The following is a 21,465-nucleotide window of genomic DNA, read 5'->3' on the forward strand; positions in this document are numbered from 1 at the left end:
AGAGCTCAGTTGGTAAAGAATCCGCCTGCAATGCATGAGACCCTGGTTCGATTCCTGCGTTGGGGGAGATTCTGCCTTGAATAATGTCAGATCCCTGGGTCAGACATCATGAAAGGGGAAGGAGCAGACTGAAATTTTTTTTCACAAACTGCCTTTCTGAGCACTGTGCCCCAACTGTTTGAGTATGTGCCACTATATGGTCAATATCTAAGAGAAACATCCAGCTCCTGGCCACAATCAATAAGTTGGGCCCCTTCCCCAAGACACAGTGTCACCCCTCTGTGGAGGTCAGGGTCCTTTCCTGCCCTGGGGACAGGTGCCTGTCACAGAGGATGGGGAAGGGGATGGAGGTCATCTGGAGACTGGCTGTGTTTGGAATGTGGCCGGTGAGTGGCCTGGGTGCCATGGGACTCTTCTGGTTTCTGCGTGGCCACTCACAGCTCCCCGGGCGGTCGGCCTGCACTGGAAGCGCAGCGGAAGCCTAGGTTGTCTGAGGCTGAATCCGGAGTGTTGCCCATCCTGCCACCACAGAAGGGGAGAGAGAACGGACATTTGCTGAGAAAGGGGCCTGGGCCTCACCCAGCTCTCCTGCACTAACTGTCACTAATCATCCGTATGAAATGAGCAGGACCCAGAACCTCCCTGAGTCTATTTTTCCTTGATTGTAAAACAAAATGGTTGCAGAAAATGTCTTTTTACATACCCTCTTGTTAGAAAAGTTAATATTTCAATGATCCCTGGCCATGACCTATTGATGTGGCCCTCCCTCTGCACACCTAGCTATGAGGAGAAGAGAAACCCATATAATTAAGACGTCAGACACAGTCTCCCTCGGTGCTGAGAGCTGGGAGGAAAAGGCACCGGGCTCCTGGCTTTACCTGGTGAGCTTGGCTTGCTTTCTCTTCGGGACCCACACGCCCCAGTGGAGAGAGAGGTGTGGAAGCAGCGCCTACACCAGCTCCGGTGCTACCTGTGCTCCAGGAGACCAGGACCCAGCCCCGCAGTGCCCACTACCCAGCCCCTCACCTGGTGGTGACACGTGCCCGGTGGTTGGCAGAGCTGTCGGCTGTGTCGATCCAGGATGCCCCCCGGAGGACACGCATGTCCTGGTCGGCAGCCTGGTACTGTGACGCCGTCCACTCCCATACGTTGCCCACAAGGTCATAGAGCCCTGCAGCACAGCGGCAGGTCAGGCCCTGGCGGGGTATGGCCCCCCCTCCCGCCCTGACCAACAATGGCCCGGGGGACTGAATGCTTCCCAAGCGCTGCTTCTCCTGCCTCGACCACCAGGCAGAACCATCCTGCCAACCAACCTGTGAGTGCTGACAGCAACCTGCTGTGCAGTCTTACCATAGTCGTTCTGTGGGGGGAAAGCATTCACAGGGGAGATGCCATGGAAGCCATCCTCAGCCTTGTCGCCCTTGGGGAACTTTCCCTGGGTGGGTGGGAAGGGATGTTTAGGCTACAGGATTTACCATCCACTTGCCCAGAGGGGTTTTAACCAAGGCTGTCTTGCAGCACCCTCTGGGGGAGGGGAAGGGCATGGGGCAGTGACCTGAGGTCCCAAGCCAGCTGCCTCATGTCCCCCACCATGACCTCCTGGCTGGATTAGGAAGTGTGTGGTTCCCTGTGTGTCCACACCCACCCAACCCACCCACTTCTCCACTCTCAGCGACTTCCCTCAGCCACGTGAACCCCATGTGCCTTTGGAGGAAAGGCCCCGTCTCTCCACTCTGTACCCCGCCTCTCCCCACAGGAACCAGTGCTCCCTTGTACCTTCGCCTTCCCTTCTACCACCAACAGGCTTCAGTCTCCCTTACCTGCCCTGACCCTGCCTTCCTCACCTCCTGCCCTTTACCACCAAGATTCTGGAACAAGTGACCGGTGTTTGCTGACGTCAATTGTTCAACATATTCATTCGACTGGGGTGTAGCGGCTCTGTGCACCAGCCTTCCGCGTCTGTCACGTCTCTGAACATGCTGTACCCTTTCCCACTGCTGACACGCATGTTTCCTCTACTTTTCTCCTGCAAAGCTTCAGTTCTACCAGCTCAAATGGCACGTTCACCGTCCAGTCACTCCCCCACCGTCCCAGGCAGGGATGCCCTCCCAAGCACACACTGCTCATCTTCACTACGCAGCCCCACTGCACTGTCTCTCGCTTGACCCCTTTACCAGTTTTCCGGTCTGTTAGAATATGAAGGCCCCTGAGTCCCATGGCCTAATGCCATGCCCGGCCCGCAGCAAGTCTCAACCCACACCCTGAGAAAAGAACAAGGGCGAGGAACTTGTCTTACCTGCCACAGGTTGGTGCGGTTTGGCTGGAACTTGTTTCCCCAGGGGTACACCTGACCTGCCGGGAGGGCAAGGAGACAGTGGAGGAGGGGAGAGGGGAAGGATTGGGGAAGAAGGGAAAGACAGAAGGAGTGAGGGGACCGAAAGGAAGAGAGGAGGTGATGAGAAAGAAGAGTAAGACGACTCACTTTGACATCTCACGCCCTTCCCTTGCCCTCACAGAACCGCACTCAGAGCCCCTGACTTCTGATCTGTTCCTGCACAGCACAATCCTAGCTGTGGTTTGGACCAGTGCCATTCTGTAAACTATGTAACCCATTTATGCTGGGATAGGTATAGAAACTGAGGGTAAGCATTGAGAGATTTGTTCACTGGACTTAAACTAGATCAATGAACAAGCAACCTCATTCATCACATTAATAATACTGACTATGGGTACAGCTGATGTTCATTCAAAGAGTGTGCAGAGGCAGTGAATACGGGGATTTGCTATTTCACTCTAACTTTCTGTTTAGTTAGGATTGAAAAGTAACTGAGTTATGAGCAAACAGCAGTTTGTCACATTAATCCCTCCACAGCTATGGAAAAGGTATCCAGTGTAGGTAATACTTTTCTTTTCCTCATGCCATGTGGTTCTGATTATGTTTATCTGAAGTGGCACATGTCTGTGGAATCTCCAACAATTAAAAAAAAAAAAGTATGTCTATTTTTTCATTCCATTTTCTAGTTATTAATTTTTGTGGTATCTTATGGAAGTACTGGTTTGAGACAGATTAGAACAAACAGTAACAACTGATCCATGACCACAGAATGCAAGAAGCACTACTCCAGGGAGTGTGAGCCCGTCCCACCCTTTGAAGCCCCCCCCTCAACCCCAGGCAAGGGAGGATGGAGAGAAAGAATCAAGGGAGACCGCCCTGGCGTCTCTATACCCTTCAAGCCCCCTCGGGCAGCAAACTCCCACTCTTCCTCAGTGGGCAGCCGTTTCCCCCGCCAAGCACAGTAGGCACGGGCATCATTCCAGCTCACGTGTACCACTGGGAACTCCAGTTTCTCTCGGATGCCAGAGCCAGGACCTGCAGGCTGATAGCCAGGATGAAGTGAGACAAGCTTCTGGGAGCTCATGGAAGTCTGAGGAAGGCTAGGCTTAGGGTGCCTGAGTTCAGCTTTTACCACTAGATGGAGCAAGGAAGTAGGAAGAGAGAGCCTGGTGAGTGAGGAGAGGTCCAGAGGCAGGAAGGACTACACGAGACAAAAGGGAGAAAGGGGACAAATGGGATGGGCCAGAGCACACGGGGCAAGTTGGCTGCTTCCCTGAAATTTCTCCGTCATCCTTTTAAACTCAGTGTTCCCAGATGGGCAAGGGATCATGCGCAGCCAGGGCTTCTAGAATAAGAGTCAGCAGGTGTAGAAAACAAGACAGAGGAACCAACCCTTACCTGCCTCCAGAATGCCCTTTCCACTGGGAGCCACCAGAGGAGAGACTGCAAAAAAAGGAGCGTAATTACAAGGTGCTCTGACCCAGCGAGGCACCTTCCTGACGGACACCCAGGAGGCAGAGACTTCAGGCTGAGACTCAGGTGGTCTAAGTGAGGCTGTGTCTGGGATCTTTTACTGATTTATTTATTTATGGCTGTGCAGGGTGTTTGCTGCTGCGCAGGCTTTCCTCTAGCTAGGGTGAGCGAGGCTACTCTCTAGTTGCGGTACACGGGCTTCTCATTGCGGTGGGTTCTCTTATCGTGGCTCATGGGCTTCGGTAGTTGGGGCTTCCAGGCTCTAGATCACAGGCTCAGTAGTTGTGGCACATGGCCTTAGCCACTCCTTGGCATGTGGGATCTTCCTGGATCAGGGATCCAACCCTCATCTCCTGAGTTGGCATGAGGATTCTTTACCACTGAGCCACCAGGGAAGCCCCTGTGTTCAGAATCTTTAAAGCGTGATACCTCACCACGCTTATTAGAAGGAGGCTTCTCCAGGGGTTCTATGCTGGTCCAGGGAGTACCCTGACCCTGTGTATTATTTGCATCTTTACAGAGTCTCTCTATGCGGACCGCAGCACAGAGTGAACGTCCCGGGAGTGTGTGTTCATCTGGCTCTTCCAGGGTGGGTCTCTCTGTCTTCCTCCCTGCCTCTGGTTCTCAGGTTTGATTCTCTACTGTGGTCCAGGTGACCCCCTAGACCCCCTAGGTTTCTCGGTCCAGGTCCCACTCCCATGAACCCAGCTGCAAGCCTGGGTTCTCTTACCTGCATTTTCTGGGTTGCCTTGTTTCTAAGCTCATCAGAGACAAGGTCCTCAAAGACAAAGCTCCACCCAAACACCTCAGCCTCTGTGCGGTACTTTTTTTCCCTGACAAACTCCCTAAAAAGAGAGATTGCATAGAGTTTAGCTGACAGGCTTCTGTGCTCTACCCTCATCCTCTCTTGCTCCAGCAAACCTCATACACCCTTATCCTATCAGTCACACATCATAGACTCTTCAGGAACTACAAGGAATTAACCTGAGAGCCTGAGAAGATTTTCTTTTAAAAATTTGTTGTGTGTGCAGTTCACAAACAGGAGAATTCACACTTTTGATAAAGCATATCGTCATTGTCACAATCAGGATAGACAGCAGTTCCATTAACTGCCCTCCAACATTCCCCGATGCCTCCTAAATCACTGATCTGTTTTTTGTCTCTATAGTTCTGCCTTTCCCAGAATATCAATTCATATAAACAGAATCATGCAGTATGTGGTTTTGGGGTCTGGCTTCTTTCACTTAGCATACTGCTTCCAAGAATCCGTGTTGTTGACAGTGTCAGTAGTTTGTTCCTTTTTGGCAGCTTTTGTTCTTTTTTATTGCTGAGTAGTATTTCACTGATGGATAGACCAGATTTCGTTTATCCATTCACCAGCTCAGGTCATGTGGGTTATCTCCAGTTTTTGGAGATAATGAATAAAGCTGCTGAGAAGATTCAAGGGCAGGGATTGGGACTCTCTTCCTCACATACCTAATCATGGGAGGAAGGGAGAATAGGTTTTACTATCTCCCTCAGACAGATGAGAGAAATTGAGTCAAATCGAAATGACTTGCTGAGGGACTTCCCTCTGGTCCAGCGGTTAAGAATCTGCCTTGCAATAGGGGATGTGGGTTCGATCCCTGGTAAGGAAACTAAGATCCCACATGCCAAGGAGCTCCTGAACCTGAAAGCCACAACTAGAGAGTCCAAGTGCTGCAACTAAGACCCAATGTCACCAAATAAATAAATGAATATTTTTTTTTTAAATGACTTGCTGAGATTTTAGAATGGATTTTCATATAGTTTGGTATGGCTGAGCCAATTTCAACATGCAGATTTCCAGGATAAGACAGATTGTTTTCTCTGGACTGAGAGTACCCAGTTGGTGTCAGCCCTCTGATATGAGAAGACACTGCTCACCCATCAAAGGGGTATTAAGAACGGAGGCGGAGGTGAGATTTGGTAGTAAAGCTACTTACTGACCTCTGACCATCTGAATGGTTTGAGACTCCTACCAGAGAGGTAAACACAGACTATGGGTTCTAAGAAAAGTTTAGGGGCTTGCTGGAGGTGACATTATATTTCCTTCATCTAAAAGGTCATCATTTGAAACATAAAAGAATGCATCTCTCTAGCTAGCAATTTATGGTTGTCAAATGTGGTGTGAGCCTGATCAGAAGTGATTTTTCCTTTGATCTTTATAACTTTCCTTTTAAAAATATTTTTAAAGCATATATAACATAATATTATAGAAAAATGAGAAAACATAGGTAAGTAAAAAGAAAAAAACTAAAATCATCCATTATCACACCAAGATACAACTGTCTATATTCTTTCCCTTTTCACTCCACAACCAAGTTTTTGTTTTTTTTTTTAAAGATGACATCTCTATTTTATTTATTTATTTAGGCTACTCTGTGCAGCATGCACAATCTCAGTTCCCCGATCAAGAACTGAACCAGTGCCCTGCCTTGGGAGCACAGAGTCTTAACCACTGGACTGCCAGGGATGTCCCCAATCAAGGGCTTTTAAATTGCTTTCACAGGGTTCTTCATGTCATTAATTTCATTTGGAAATCACAAAAACATGAGCAAAATCCATCACCTCATGCAATACTGCATCTTCCAGTTCTTTTTAGTGCATATACATTCTGTACACATAGTTTAAAAAACTGGGCCATATCCTATGTAGTATTTTGTAACCTTTCTTCACAACCCTTTTTAACTATCTCTTTTTGACAACAGGTTTTCTAAGGCTGCTAAGTATTCTGTTATATTGATATAATACATTTAAGTGATCCTTAAATTGTTAACATTTATTTACAAAGTCACCTTTTTAGCTAAACGTTTTTTTGACAACCATAATTCTTCAAGACAAATCCCTAGAGGTGGAACCAATGAGTCAAAAGGCCTGAGGAGTTTACTGACAATCTTTATGCTTATTTTAGCCTGAGTCTCCTGAATCAATTTTCACCAGCAAGTTTTGATCTTGAAAAGTGTTAAATCCACAAATGTAAAATTTAAGTCATTTTTCACATTTGCTCTATTTATCTTCCCATCCTCTCCTCTTCCTTCCCCCTTCCTTTCTATATACTCCTCCCTCCACTGTTTGAAGGTAAATTACTGACATATGCTGGATCGTTTTCTACTTTAGCCTACTCAAAATGTATCTCTGTGGGGACATTGAGGTATTCAACATGGCTTCTTCGATTAAGCTGGAATCAAAATGTTTGATTCTGGAAATAATTCCATTTCCCTAAGTAATACTGGGTTGGCCAAGAAGTCTGTTCAGTTAGTTCAATAACGTCCTTGTTGAAACTGAAAAATACGTCATTTTAACTTAAAACCAAACGCACTTTTTGGCCAACCCAATATAAAGGGAATTTAAGGAACTCTCAGCTATTATGACCCTTCTCCCGATTCCTCCTCCCCTGTTGAAGAGTGTCTGACTTCTGCCCGTATTTCTCAGTGCTATGCCCAGTGCATGGGACAATCCACTGGCTCAAGAGTCAGGGGAACTGAGTTACAGGCCCAGTTGGCCACGCCTGAAAAATGAAGTAAACCTCTTTGGACTTCCGATTCCTCATCTGAAAAATGCAGATAACACTTGCAAAGATGATATTCTGATAGTGAACAAGCTAATCTCCTTTTAAATATTGTGAAATATTGTGAAATATTATTAGAATAACTCTTCCAGGAGTTACTTCTCCTGGAAGAACACTGGGAGTACCTGAAGTCTTTGTTGGTGACAGGAAATATGTCGATGGCAAAGGGTTTTACCGTCACCTCCCGTACAGGTCCTTCACCATCTCTGCCGTCTGGTGAGTTGGTTCCCATCTGGAATCTCCCACCTGGTAGCTGGACCATGTTGGTTGTCTGCCCATTTCCTGCAGAGGAAAAAGAGAGTGGTCATTAATTACATGAATATATATAAAATAAGTGGCAATATTTGGATCATATGTAAGACTCAATGCTATAGTGAAAAAATCTGGAGGCTGAAAAATTTTGCTTTAAATTCTTATTTTGTCACTTAATTTGCTGAATGACCTTGGGCAAATTCTGGATTTCAATTTCTTTATCTATAACATGGGGGTAATATCTAACTAACTCAAATGCATGGCTATATTAAAATGTGTGAAATGTTTAGCACATGGTAGGTTTTCAACAAATTATTTTCTTTCTTTACCTCTCTGTCCCTCTACATGACAACCCTTTGTCCCAGTGAGATAAATCTAAACATTGTAAGACTCTGCCTGCCAATGCAGGAGACGCAGGTTTGATCCTTGGGTTGGGAAGATCCCCTGGAGAAGAAAATGGCAATCCACTGCAGAATATTTGCCTGGGAAATCCCATGGACAGAGGAACCTGGTAGGCTACAGTCCACGGAGTCGCGAGAGTTGGACACGAGTTAGTGACTAAACAGCAACATAGCCTTAAATACATCTATCAACTTTCCACTCATTCTTCTGCTCATGTTGTTTCTTTGCCTCTTCTCCATTATATCATACAAGAAAGAAAAGAACTACATCTATTTTTCCAGGCTATACCTGGCACCTAGCACAAGTGCACAAAAATTATCATCAAATAATCAAATGAACTCTCTCATACTTTCTGTTTGAATACCTCAAAAAAAATTATAGAATTAAAAGGATCTTTATTTCAACTCCCTCATTTGACAGGAAACCAAGACCCTAAAGGCCACACTTTTCTGGCTTGATGTACTACTTTGTTGTGTTTTTACCTAAAAATGTCTAAGTACTATAAGTTCCCTAAAGGCAGAGTCCACATGTTTTCATGTTCCCCAGAATCTTATCTTTGGCCCTTTTCTGGATCTCATTCTGACACACACTAATGATTTCATCAACTTTAAGGGAGGCTGGAGGGTAGAATAGAGCAAGCAGGAAATTATCAAACTAAAAGAGAATTAAGAAACAACACACAATAGCAATATTTGAATTTTATTTTGACATTAATTCAACAAGTAAACTATAATTTAAGAAAACATTTGATGAATTTGAACACTAATCGACTTTAATGACATTAAGGAGTATTGTTAATTTTTTAGGTGGGAGAGTTAGTGATACTTGAGCGAGTGTGTGTATGTGTGATTTCTTGTCTTTTTGGCTATTTAAACTACATAATTACGAATAAAACTGTATCGTGCCTCAATTCATTCCAAACTAAATCTCCCAGAGGAATGAAAAAATGGAAGGGGTTCCAAACAAGCAGGATTAAAACTGGCAACTGTTTAAACTGGGAAACAGGTACGTGGGGGGTTGGGGGGCGGCCGGGAGAGGCTCGTTTTATTTTTTTATGCTCAAAAGATTCCAGAATAATATATTAAAAGTTGTTTTTTTTTAAAAGTGAAATACAACGATATGAGCTGTTAACCCCCTCGCCCAGTTGGCCGCCTCTGGGAGGTACCTCCGGGCGCTGCCAACCGCGGTGGCCGAGCGCCCCAACCCTTTCCTCCTGCCTCCTGGGACGGTCGGGCAGGCCAGCACACTGACCTAGTTCGAGCCACAGGCCGGAGAGGAGCGACAGCACAGTCAGCAGCGTGGACAGCGAAGTGCCCATGCCGGGAACACGAGCCCCGTGAGCACCGCGGCAGGAGTAGCACCACCCTGCGGCTCTGCTGCGCACGCGCCCCGCACGCCTCACGTCGGCGGCCGTGCCCTGCGCGCGCGTGCGCACTGCTCACGAGAGCCCACCCAGCTAGAAAGAAGTCCGAAGTTAGGCGGCGACTAGGGTCCCAAGTTCCCACATTCTTCTAGAACCGGTTAATTAAGAACAAGCTATTTCCTTAGGATTAAGGTCTAGAAGCTGAAGCTCCAGTATTTTGGTCATCTAATGTGAACAGCTGACTCATTGGAAAAGTCCCTGATACTGGGAATGGTTGGGGGAAGAGGGCGTCAGAGGATGAGATGGCTGGATGGCATCACCTATGCAATGGATGTGAACTCGGGCCAACTGGCAGGCAGATGGTGAAGGGCAGGGAGGCCTGGCGTGCTGCAGTCCATGGGGTCGCAAAGTCAGTCGGACACGACAGGGAGACTGAACATCTAGAAGCCCTGCCAGTTCAGAATCCCCTTAACTTGTGAACCACTGGATGGACTGATTTCCTCCCCTTTTATATGCAGATTCCTCTTGTACCCTGGAATACCATCTTGAGAGCACAGAAAGGTTTTAACTTCGTATTTATTACACACGGTAGGCAACTGCCAACTCCTCAAAACACAAAGTTTAGCAACACAACTTCACTTTCAAGGGCTTCAGATATATCTACTATTTTGTGCAAACACGTAGAAGAGAACAGTAATTGAAGAAAAACAGGACACTGGAGGATTTAGGAAGGGTATCAGTGTAAGCAAAGGTTCTGAGCTGTGAAAATAACAATCTTGCTGGAAACTCTCTCACTAGTCCTTAGTCACCGTATCTTCAGTCATGTTTTTAACCTCTGCCTTTTCTATTTTGCCACTTTATACTTTCAGCTCTTTGAACCCCTCTTGCCTCTGGTTCCATCTTTCTACTCACGATAACTTAACACTTTTGTGAAGCATTTTAGCAAAGCTACTTTAAAAGCATGAAAAGTCCAAAGTATGCTCGGGAAGCAGGAATGCTTCAAAACTTTAGGTTATTTAAGTCTTATGTTTAATGACAGGTACTATTGGAAATAAAATACATCCATTAGAAGAAATTATTTAACTATTAAAATTTGTTTTTCAATGAATATTTAATAACAAGGTAGATAACATATGCGTATCTAATATTTTTATATCACTGAGGGTAAAGCAAAATGTCCTGTTTACTGGGTAAGTATGACCTGCTGTATGTGGACACTGCAGTGCAATTTAAAAAATACTGTAATTTCAGGACTTCAGAATCTGAATAGGTGCCAGTGTTCTCTCCTTTTTTAATATGGGAAAAGAAAATCCTCTGAAGATCATTTGAAGCTTGAACCAAAATTCCATAGCTGTATTATTAGGATCACTCTGTAGTCTTCAGGATTCAGATACAAGGGAAACTTCAATTCAACCTTTTAGAGAAGACATTCCAGCTCTCATGATCTCATCAACCAGGAGAATGTTGGTGGCAATCACAGTGCTGAAAAGGGGGAAAAAAAATCAAGACGGCTCAGGTTGGAGGTATGAACTCTAATTCAACTCAATCTCCAACTAACTTGTGCAAATTATGTCAAATTTCTCCCCTACCCCTCCATACACAGCAGGGTGGCTTCAGTTGCTATACTTTCGACTGATTACATTTTCTTTTGGAAAGAATATTAAACAAAATGTACCAATTTTAAAGAGTATGAAGATTCCCTAAATGTTATTTTACAGTTCTGGCTTTCCCAAACTTACCAGGAGTGAAGAAGCTGTTTCTTTACACAATAGTTATCCCATATGCCTGCTTCTGCTGCTACCATTGGTTCACCTGAAAATCACAAGAGCAGGTTCAGATCAGAACGCTGTCTAAAAGAACTAATAAGAGTATTCTGTGCTGCTTTACTCATCAGTGGTTACTCATTTCCTCTATGAGAACCCAAAGTTCCTCAATTAGCCCAATGCTGCATTATAGACCATGACTCTATGCACAGCAGCTTTGATGAGTGGCTGATCTCCACGTAGAATACTTTCAGTGACAGGAATGCTCTATTTGGTTGCCAAACATCTGAACATGTATCTTTTTCTGGAGACATTCTTGTTTGTCCATATTAAAGTACAGCACTTGAGCTATAATCTGGCAAGATAGCCTTATCATTTCCCTCATTCCAGAGAAACCTTTATTAACTGGAAATCTAGGAATGACATATACACATTATATATAAAACAGATAATAAGAACCTACTGTATAGCACAGAGAACTCTACTCAATACTCTGTAATGATATTTACAGGAATAAACTCTAAAAAACAGAGTGAATATATATATATAACTGATTCACTTTGCTGTACAGCGTAAACACAACACTAAATCAAGTACGCTCCAATACAAATTTAAAAAAGAAACCTTTTACATTAACTTTAATGTAAATGCTGCTGTTCACAACAGGTCTTCCACATACTGCAAAGATATATGTACATCTTCCACTTTCTACTTGTATGATCTGTATTACCCTGGGCTTAATCATTTCATCAGATTTGGTTCCCTCTTCCAGCTTTTGTTATTCTTAGCCTCTTTTCACCCATAAATATGATCATCAAATGTATCACTTTAATCAAAGTCCCTGATAAAAAGGGCAAGCTCAATATGAAACCCTTCAACATACACCTGAACCACCTAACACAACTCAGCAATATCACCAAATCTGTACTCTACTTACAGTATCTAGATCTCCCCCTTCAAACGGCTGCATCCTCCTTACCAGTGTTTAAGTCCACACCCACAAGCTGACCGGATTCTGAATGTTCTGCTTGAACTTTAACTAGTGTTTCCTGAAGGTCAAAACCAGAGTTCTGAGCAAGAACCTAAAGGAAACAAATATAACTATTTAAAGACAGGACCTACTAACTGTTAGTCAAGTCTAAAATAAAGAAATAGTATTTCTAAGTAACAGTTAAAAAATGCAGACCGATAATAATGTTCACTTTACACAATGACTAATATACATCACTAACCCATTCACTAATCCATCTCAATCTCAGCAATACACTAGCCGTAAACTGTACCTTCAAATGAGCACACAATAGAAAACCAACATATTAATCTTTCTCCAACTCTCTGCGACCCCATAGACTGTAGCCTGACAAGCTCCTCTGTCAATGTACTGGAGTGGGTTACCACGCCCTCCTCCAGCGAATCTTCCCAACCCAGGGATCGAACCCAGGTCTCCTGCATTGCAGTCATTCTTTACCATATGAGCCACCAGGGGAGCCCATATTAATCTTAGTTTAAAACAAATAAAAACAAAAAGCAAGCTTATACTCAAGGATAAATCCTACACTACAACTTTAGATAATAAACCCTTCTGTCCAGAGGAACCAATACATTAGATATTGAGAAACACCTGTTCTAATGTTAGGGTGAAAATGGATGAAATCTATTTATTCAAAATCCACATTATGAAAAAACCCACATTAACAAAAGCTTTCATCGGATGAATCACTTTGGCGTAGTTTAGAGAACTGTTAAAAGCATTCATTCACACCTTGGGAATAATGAGCAATGCATCAGCAAATGCCTGCACTCCAAGCTGGGCCCTGCCCTTTATACTGGGCTTGTATTTAACCAGGGCTTCTGCCATTGCCACTTCCACTGCGCCAGCACCTGGGACTACACAGCCTGTTGGGTGAGAACATAAAACTATTGAGTCAATTATAAGGAAAAATATACATAAAATTAAAACACAGAAAGTCATTAATTTGAGAATTCCATGTAACCACAGCAAGTTTAATACTGCATTTGAAAGTGATACAAGCAACATCTTAAACAACAGAATGATTTAAGGAGCACATGGCAGATCCTGCAAGCTTTCAGTTCATTTATTTGTATCCCCTTTTAAAGACAGCATGCTATGAAAACACTTAGCATACCATCATAGCCATTTTAAAGGGAAAACTTTACTTTTGCATGGTGTCTGGCTGTGTAAATTACTGACAAAAAGAACACAGTATTCAGCCATGCCTTTTAGACTAGCAAAAAGAATAAACACAGGAAGGATCTTACCATCATCAATAGCATTTTTAACAGCCCTCAAGCCATCTCTTATTGCATCTTTGATTTGAGTAAGCGTATGCTTATTTGGTCCTTTGATCAATAATGTGACAGAGCGAGGATTGTTACATTTCTCAATAAAGGTGAACTTCTCTTCTCCCTGTGCGCAGAGATAGTATTTTAAAAAACAGAATATGGTTGTGCAAGGGATGACCAGAGAGGGGCTTATGGAAGAATAAATGGGGTGTTAACAGGGCACCACACTGATCACATTAAAGCTAATAATTTCTTTGAAAAAAGGTCACATAAGTGAAATGTGATTTTCCCATCAAGGGCTTATTGTTACTATGCACAAATCATAAAAATGTATGTAAACAAAGCAAAAACATTACCCTGAGTTTGGAAGAATTTTTAACTACTGAAGAATTCATGAACCAAAAAGTAGTATTATTTTGGGAAGAAAGTACACTTACCAATGTATATTCATAGACAAGTCCTGCATGTCCCAAACAATCAGGATTTAGGTCATCAAGAGAATTTAGGGCTATCCCACCACAAGCAAGAGTCAGCCTGAAATATATTCAAGTATTTTAAGGGAGATGCAGAAGTGCTTTTATTAGTTATATCTAGAGATTAATTCTTTTTAGAAAGCAATCTTTTTCAGAATTACATACTAAAATCACATTCTAAAATATATTTTACGTAAGCCTTTCCATTAGCCACCAACCAGCTGAAAACTGGTCTTTTCTCCCAACTCTCTGTTTAAACCACTCTCCTCAAAGTCAGTAAATACTCCTCTGACATGAAATCTAAAGGTGCACAAGAGCTCTGCAGGAGAAAGTATTCTCTAAAACCCTGATGCGGTCTCCTGATGAGGAAAAAATGGTACCATACAGGTCATCGTTTCAAAATAAAACAAGTATATATCAACATTCAGAGCAGCATTATTCACAAGAGCCAAGGTAGAAACCCAAATAAATGTCCATGGACAGATAAATGAATAAACGACACGTGGTATTATTCATCCTGAAAAAGAAATGTGATCCCAATACATGCTACAACATCAACTTTGAAAAGATTACATAAGTGAAAATAAGCTAAATGCAGAAGGACAAATACTCCACAATTCCCTTACATGAGGTACCAAATTTATAAGAGACAGTAAGCGGACTAGTATTTACTGGCAAGACTGTGTACAGTTATTGTTTAGAAGTACAAACTTTCCGTTTGTGATGGAAAAACTTCTGGAATCGAACAATGGTGCTAGGTGCACAACAATGTGAATTTCACTTTATGACACTGTATATTTTAAAATTATAAATTTCATATTATGCATATTTTGTAAAAATAAAAAATTAGAAACTCACAAAGAGGGAAAAAAGGAATAATCCAAGTTAACTTGCAAAATACAGTGAAATTCCTGTCACACAGATAATCTGCCACCCGTACCTTTCCATGTTTCTCCTTTTAGCTCTGCGCAGAGCTATTATGCCTTCTTTGGCAAGAGCATCTAAGGAAAAGGGATCAATTCCCTGTAACAACAACAAAAGAAGTTTCAATATTTTACCTTTAAAATAAAAATAGATACAGACTCGTTTATAAAACAAGATTTCTCACCTTCTGATTAATAACAACAAATCCTTTATCTGAATCACCACAGACTTTCTTTTTCAGGTCGATTATTTTTTTAACTCTGTCTTCAATGAATTTCCTTTCAGCTTTCACTAATTTCTCTCTCTCCTCTGCACTCTTGTAAAAAAAGCCAGAATTCACTTCTCTAAAATAGAAGTTACAGAGACAAGGGAGGAAATATTTAGCAAATGGTCACCAAGCTCCAATCCCACCCCCTGGTATGCTTTCAGAGGCTATTTCCTAGAATTTTCCAAATCCCTGGTTGAGGCATTTTGCCCTTTTGAGTGGAGACACTCAGTCTTAGGGGGAAAAAAAAAATGACTTGACCCAAATGCCAAGCTCTTTTCTGTTTTTAAGGAGCTATAAACTCACGTTTTTTCATATTCTAATGACACGTTGCACGTGAGGATGTATGCATCTTCTACTCTCTTCTTCATATCAGGATGCCGTGCCCCATGGTCCAAAACAAGACCTCTGATTAAGCTGTTAAAACACGTGAAAGATTATATCCTTACTGATTTCCAGATGGGAGTGTAAAATATGTTAACAAAATTAAAACACTGAGACTGTATTGACAATTTTCACACAATCAACTTTATTTCTTGAATTATTTGCATAGGACTTTTGGGTACTACCTAAGAAAGTTCAATTGTGAAAACACAAAATTCCAGAACATGACAAAAAGAAGCCATTCAAATTAAAGCCACAACCCTTTCTTATATAGAAAATTCTCCACAGAAACAGTCGCAATTGGTTGCTATTAAACTGGTGATCACCTCCTTTTAAAAATATTTTCAAACTAGGTCTCTGAAATAATGATCTCTCAAATTCCTCAAAATCTCCTATATGCTCTGTACTCAATAGTTCAATAAATGCCAAATGACTGATGTAGCTGACGTTTCAGGATCATTCTGACTATAAATATGTAAGACTGACTTCAAGAGGTAATACTGCTGAGTAAACAGTAACTTGTCTAGGCAATATCCATTAATTCAAATAAAATTAGGCAAAACCGGGTACTGTGTAAGCGTCAGATGTGTACTCTTAAGCATTTCATAGCATTCTAACACCTACCTTGTATCTGTTTCAGATTTATGTTTCATCTCCATGATCTCAACCATGAAGAGGTCAATAGGTTCATCTTGCTTTTTAATGGCCAAAATGGAGTCCACTACGGCCTGCAATAACAGTATAACCACTCAGTGAATTTGACTTGCCAAAGTCGAGACATTTACAGTACTTATTCTTCACAGATGTTTAACGCAGTTTCTTGTCTTTGAAAATCTCTGATCTAAGTCTTTTTCTACATGCTAACAGAACAGAATGCACTCTCTGTATAAAGGGCTGAAGTAATTTACATTCCTGAAACCTCCATTGTAATGAAAGAACCACTGACACCTCTACAATAAAAAATACTGACAACAGGAAACTTTTTAATAATAAAATCTCCATTTTATAAACCCCCTTTACTGAAAAGTCTGATTATACCTTTGTAACCAGACCAGGAATACTATTAATACTATGATTTTCTCACTTTACTTCTTCTAGGGACACAGATCAGGTTATTACTACCACAAAAATGAACTTTATGGCCGACTGAATACTTAGCTGACACAGTATGACACTGTGAAGAGTTTAGATGGCCACTCGCTAGTTGCAATTAGTAAGAATATTGATATTTCCAGTTGCCAGGGGTTCTCAGTATAAGCGTAAAGTACCACACGCCAAACTTAACACATACCTCTGTTAAGACATCAGCAAGTTCAGCATGAACTTTAGTACGTAGAGATGTTCTGGCCACGTCTATAAGTGTTTCCCTGTCCATCTCTTTGCTTACTTTGACTTGTTCCAAAAACTGAAGTGCCTTTTCCTTTGCAGCTTCAAATCCTTCTGTAATTATTCTGGGATGAAGACCCTATAGTAAACATACAATTACAAAACCACCACTAACACTAGAAATCTTCAGGTAGATGCAACTACAGTTCATTAGAAAGCAAAATTTATGAAAGTTTATTCTGGATCATTCATACCCTTAAACACAATTAATATAATGTGCTGACTTTCTGAATACATTTAAAAGGATAAATAGTCCTTTCAATGCAGAGGAAAAGAACAGACATTACTCTAGCACAGAGTCAGAGCCAAGGGAACTACAAAGCACACTTGGGTGTTCACTGTGCAAACCACAAGGGATCATGCCCCAAACTCAAAATTGTGTCATGACAATATGACTATTACATCTTTTCTGGTAATGTGAAATTAATTCACATCATTTCCTAACGAAAAACAGGGAGACTCTGTTTTTCAGACTGTCTCTTCCCAAGAAATTCTTCCTACGTCAGATTAGTACTGAGGTTTGCTTTACCCTTGGAACTACTGAAAGTTAAAAAATTTATGGCATTCTTAAATTTTGTTGACTTTTTCCTTAAAAATATGCTGTCTTGAATATCCTATTTCTAGATCTCAATTATTAAGCTATGTTATAGACATATAAAAAATTATATAGGGAATGCAACTTGATTGAGAAAACAAAATGAAAACCACCTTTCAGGACAACAAAGATGCTTCAACTCATCGAGGATCACAATAGATTTGTGTCAGACAAGGATACAGACTCTGGTTCCCAGATTGAAGCCCTTTGCTCTTTACATTCCATTATATGGCCTCAGCTACTATCAGTACATCAGTTTGTAGGAGTCAAACTGAGATTATTTCTTATTGACAACGAAGTATCAAAGAAACACAAGAATCATGTATACTTCAGAAATGTAGAGATCCGCCTGCTTCAGCAGCTCTCCAATGATGAGGACATTGGAAGTGGTACCATCACCAGTTATGTCATCCTGGGCTGTTGCTACTTTGGCTATTAAGGAGGCGGTTGGGTGCTGAATTTGCTGCAAGCAGAGAAAGAGAGAAAAATTCCTTAAACAACTTAAAATGAAAACAGTCCAAATATACCTTAAAATGTGTAAATGGCTAATCTATTTGCAAAAAATGTCAAAGTATGCAGCTACAATTTGCTCTGATTAAAAACTCATGATTAGCTATTCTGAGTTATCAGTTTATGATGACAATAACATTTTCATGTATAAATTTACTTCTCAGATTATCTTGACCTTATCGATGAGGAAATATGAGGCCCTGTGAAGGTTCACTCAAGGTAATGGAGCTAACAAGTAATAGCAACAATTTCAAATCCATGCAAGCCTCTTTATGACAAATGTAGGATTCTTTTGAGAATAAACCAAGTGCCTTTTAAAAATGAAAGCTCAGCAGCCCAGTTATTATTTGGCACTGTGCAAACAATTTAAAACGAAAAAAAAAAAAAAACAAAACTTAGCCTCTTTAGCAAATATTACCACAGTGGAGGCTAAGTCACTGTGGAAGTTTTGGAAGAACAGAATATTCTTTATGTTTGTCACCCACAGATTCTTAACTGCAAAGTATCCAATCATGGCTCCTGCACTGTTTTTGTCTCATAGTCCTTTACTCCAGCCTTTTATGTCTTTAGAGACACTGACCGTTTTAAGAATCTAAGCAGACTAGCTTATTAGATTAGGTAAAATTAAATAGTCAGGTAAAGATGGCTTTTCTGACATTGACTTTAAACTATCACTCCTATTTTTCTCTGCAAGCAGAGGCCACCACTTAACCCACCAACAAAAACTACACCTTCCAGGTTAGCTAAACCATACTGAAAATATTAACAAAACATCTTGACATTGAAGGCATGATACACTATTTTCAATGGCTTAAATCTTATTCCTTTTCTAGGATTTTAACTGTTCTGGGGAATTTAGGGATGAGTAAAATGACTGCTCCTCTCAATAACCTCAGATTCTTAGTCACTGGGACTTTACGTTTATTAGACTCCAGGGCTCCTCACTATTCGGTACTGTCAATAATACTACTGATAACATTTTTGCCTACTCCCTCAACTGTATGGAAAACTACCTTTTGAGAGTAAAAATCTTCTTACAAATCAAATGTACTATGGAAAACCAAGACACTTTGGATATAGGACAGCAGCCTCTCACCATTTCATGAAGCAGCACATTTCCATCTTTAGTGAGTTTGATGTCTCCAGCACCAGAAACAAGCCTGTTCAATGGGCAGAAATGAATCGCACTGTGACTTTTTCAACGGAGATCAAGTTAAGAGGCCCTTAACAATCGGGTTTTTACCCAGATCTTCAGGAGCTGGGGCAAGGGGTTGGTTCTCTGTACCCCGGTAACAGGGATGGCGCAGTGCTCACCCCTCTCCTGTCTGGGAAAGAGTCTGAAAGGGCGCTCAACTCCCAACCGCAAGGGGGGCGCCGCGCACGCGGGCAGCTTTGTCCTCGGCGGAGAAGGAATGGAGCACCAGGAAACGGCCAAAGCAAGAAATACGACCCAACCGGGACAATACGGGGAAGAAGGGCAGCAGTGGCCAGAGCACAGGCCCAGAGGCGGTGGGCTCCAGGCCTCGGTCCCCGGCGCAGGCCCGCGACAGCGCGAGGTGCACGGTGCCCGCCCGCCCCTCCCCGCCAGCCGCGCCTTACATCTTCATGGTGCCCTTAGGCCCCAAGTTGGTCCTCAGCACATCCTGCAGCCCCCGGGCCGCGCTGATGTTGACCGCCAACGCCGCCTGGGCTCGGGCCACCTCGGCCTTGGGGTTCAGGGTCTTCACGGCCGCCATAGCTGACCCAGCAGAGAAAGATAAGGGGACGCGGCGTGACGAAAAGCCCTGAGCCGGTTCAGCGTGGCTGGGAGGCGCTATCCGTGTCTTCTGGAACAGTCGGGCACGCCGGGCCCGCCCCCTGCGTGCCCGCGCGCCGCCGCCATTGGGCCGCGGGCCGGCCGGCGCGGCTCATTGGGTCGCTACCGAACGTAGCCCCGCCCCTCGCGTCGGCCGCGGCGCCATTGCGTTCGGGTGTAGCATGTATTCCTGCGACCGGCAACCAGCGCTCTCAGGGCTTCAGTGTCGCGGGTGGTTGGGTTCCGGCTTTGCGGACCCCGGACCAGAGGACGTAGGCGGGGCGAACTTGTCGGCCGTGTGCGTCAGGGCGTGACTGGAGCGGCGGCTGCTCTTTCCCGGAGGTCTCCGGCCTTAGGGTGTAGGGTGGGCCTCCTCCATTCCGCACTCGCGCCGTCTACTTTTTCCTCTCGTTTTGAGATTATCCCGGTGATCACCGTTTTCTGGACTATGTACAGCGAGCCGGACGGTGTTCTGGTGCTTTGGCGATTACACAGTGGACCTGAAAAGGACCCTTGCCTAGTATCCTAGGTGTTTTAGGCCTAGGGAAGAAGAGCTATAAGGCAAGGTGGAAAGTGCTAGAAGCCTTTAGAAAGTTACCTGACCGGGGGGATGACAGTTGAGAAGCAAGAGTCGGTCCACCCTTCGGGCTTACGACACAGTGCTGAGACATCAGGTTCTCAAGGCAGGTTTGAAAACTCAAACTTGGCCAAGCAGTGGTCTCCAGCCTGTGAGAGGACTCCCTTATTCTGAAAGATGTCCACAGTTGTTTCTAGTATCCAGTTCCCGCCCCCCACCTAGATACCAGGTATTCTTTGATATTTTGTTTTATTTTTATAGGTCATAGCTAAAATTGTTCAGAATGTAGACGGTACCAAAGCGTATATGGTGAAAAGTATTTCTGCCTCCTCTACTTCAATTTTCTCCTGATGTATATATACCTATCAGTTCAGTTCAGTTGCCCAGTCGTGTCCGACTCTTTGCGATCCCATGAATCACAGCACGCCAGGCCTCCCTGTCCATCACCAACTCCGTATATACCTATAGATACTCTGAATTTCCCAGCTGCTGTCTGGATTTCTAAATAAATATGTGTATAAATATTTTTAAAAATCCCCACCCCCACAAAATGGCAAACTATAATACACACGGTTGGGTGTGTCACACTTAAAATATCCTGAAGATGGTAACATACCAATATAAAAATGAGGGGTTCCTCATTCTTATGTTTAAACAGCTGCGTAATATTCCTTATAAGAATGACCTGACTAGCCAGTCACCTACTGGTTGGCTTTTAGATTGTTCCCAATCTTGTATTTCTAAGGCTGCAGTAACTATCCTGGTATGTAATGCTTTTCAGTGACTTTTTATATTTGAGAATCACAAAAGCATGTGTATGAGTTACACAGTAGGAGGTGCATGATGAGTCCTGAAGATCCTTCCTTAATCCACAAGAAGCCTAGTTAGGGAGATAAACTTGTAGACAATGACAATGAACAGTAAAGATTCAGATATTATAATTAAGGGATGAATGAAGCGCTGTGAGCATGAATGTATTAACTCAGCATCAGGGAAGGCTTTTTGGAGGAGGTGAGGTTTTTTGTTTTGGCCACACTTCATGACATGTGGGATCTTAGTTCCCCTATCCGGGATT

General features: G+C 43.0%; 2 protein-coding genes and 2 non-coding genes across 4 annotated transcripts; all 4 read right to left on the minus strand.

Moving 5' to 3' along the window:
* Positions 1-111: 111 nt before the first annotated feature.
* On the minus strand, positions 112-9,452 carry SUMF2 (sulfatase modifying factor 2). The gene is made up of 9 exons (XM_055409946.1): positions 9,303-9,452; positions 7,523-7,679; positions 4,539-4,653; positions 3,734-3,778; positions 3,227-3,377; positions 2,297-2,352; positions 1,351-1,435; positions 1,027-1,171; positions 112-519 (listed from the first exon to the last, which is right to left on the minus strand). The coding sequence occupies exons 1-9, from the start codon at positions 9,367-9,369 to the stop codon at positions 435-437; spliced, it is 906 nt and encodes a 301-aa protein (XP_055265921.1). The 5' UTR covers positions 9,370-9,452; the 3' UTR covers positions 112-434.
* A 520-nt stretch (positions 9,453-9,972) lies between these two features.
* Positions 9,973-19,860, minus strand: CCT6A (chaperonin containing TCP1 subunit 6A). Its single transcript, XM_055409943.2, has 14 exons — positions 19,618-19,860; positions 19,115-19,178; positions 17,837-17,971; positions 16,819-16,992; positions 16,152-16,255; positions 15,450-15,560; positions 15,063-15,222; positions 14,895-14,977; positions 13,919-14,015; positions 13,458-13,605; positions 12,940-13,073; positions 12,157-12,259; positions 11,154-11,226; positions 9,973-10,896 (listed from the first exon to the last, which is right to left on the minus strand). Exons 1-14 carry the CDS (start codon positions 19,752-19,754, stop codon positions 10,824-10,826), a joined length of 1,596 nt encoding a protein of 531 aa, XP_055265918.1. The 5' UTR covers positions 19,755-19,860; the 3' UTR covers positions 9,973-10,823.
* On the minus strand, positions 13,276-13,415 carry LOC129545860 (small nucleolar RNA SNORA15). Its single transcript, XR_008683784.1, has one exon. It is a non-coding gene; the product is annotated as a small nucleolar RNA SNORA15 (small nucleolar RNA).
* LOC129545861 (small nucleolar RNA SNORA22) lies at positions 17,126-17,259 on the minus strand. Its single transcript, XR_008683785.1, has one exon. It is a non-coding gene; the product is annotated as a small nucleolar RNA SNORA22 (small nucleolar RNA).
* Positions 19,861-21,465: the final 1,605 nt, after the last annotated feature.

Source organism: Moschus berezovskii, chromosome 27, assembly GCF_049115385.1.
Source record: "Moschus berezovskii isolate FMDL1 chromosome 27, NW_MosBer_1.0, whole genome shotgun sequence".
Taxonomy (NCBI): Eukaryota; Metazoa; Chordata; class Mammalia; order Artiodactyla; family Moschidae; genus Moschus; species Moschus berezovskii.

Coding starts and splice junctions, on each gene's coding strand:
- SUMF2 (XM_055409946.1), bottom strand. CDS start 9,369: ATGGGCACTTCGCTGTCCACGCTGCTGACTGTGCTGTCGCTCCTCTCC. Junction 2,353..3,226: donor TGCCCGAGGGGGCTTGAAGG/GTATAGAGACGC, acceptor CCCTCCCGGCAG/GTCAGGTGTACCCCTGGGGA. Junction 520..1,026: donor CGGGCACGTGTCACCACCAG/GTGAGGGGCTGG, acceptor CTGTGGTGGCAG/GATGGGCAACACTCCGGATT.
- CCT6A (XM_055409943.2), bottom strand. CDS start 19,754: ATGGCGGCCGTGAAGACCCTGAACCCCAAGGCCGAGGTGGCCCGAGCC. Junction 19,179..19,617: donor CCTAAGGGCACCATGAAGAT/GTAAGGCGCGGC, acceptor CCCATTGAACAG/GCTTGTTTCTGGTGCTGGAG. Junction 13,074..13,457: donor TAAAAATGCTATTGATGATG/GTAAGATCCTTC, acceptor CTCACCCAACAG/GCTGTGTAGTCCCAGGTGCT.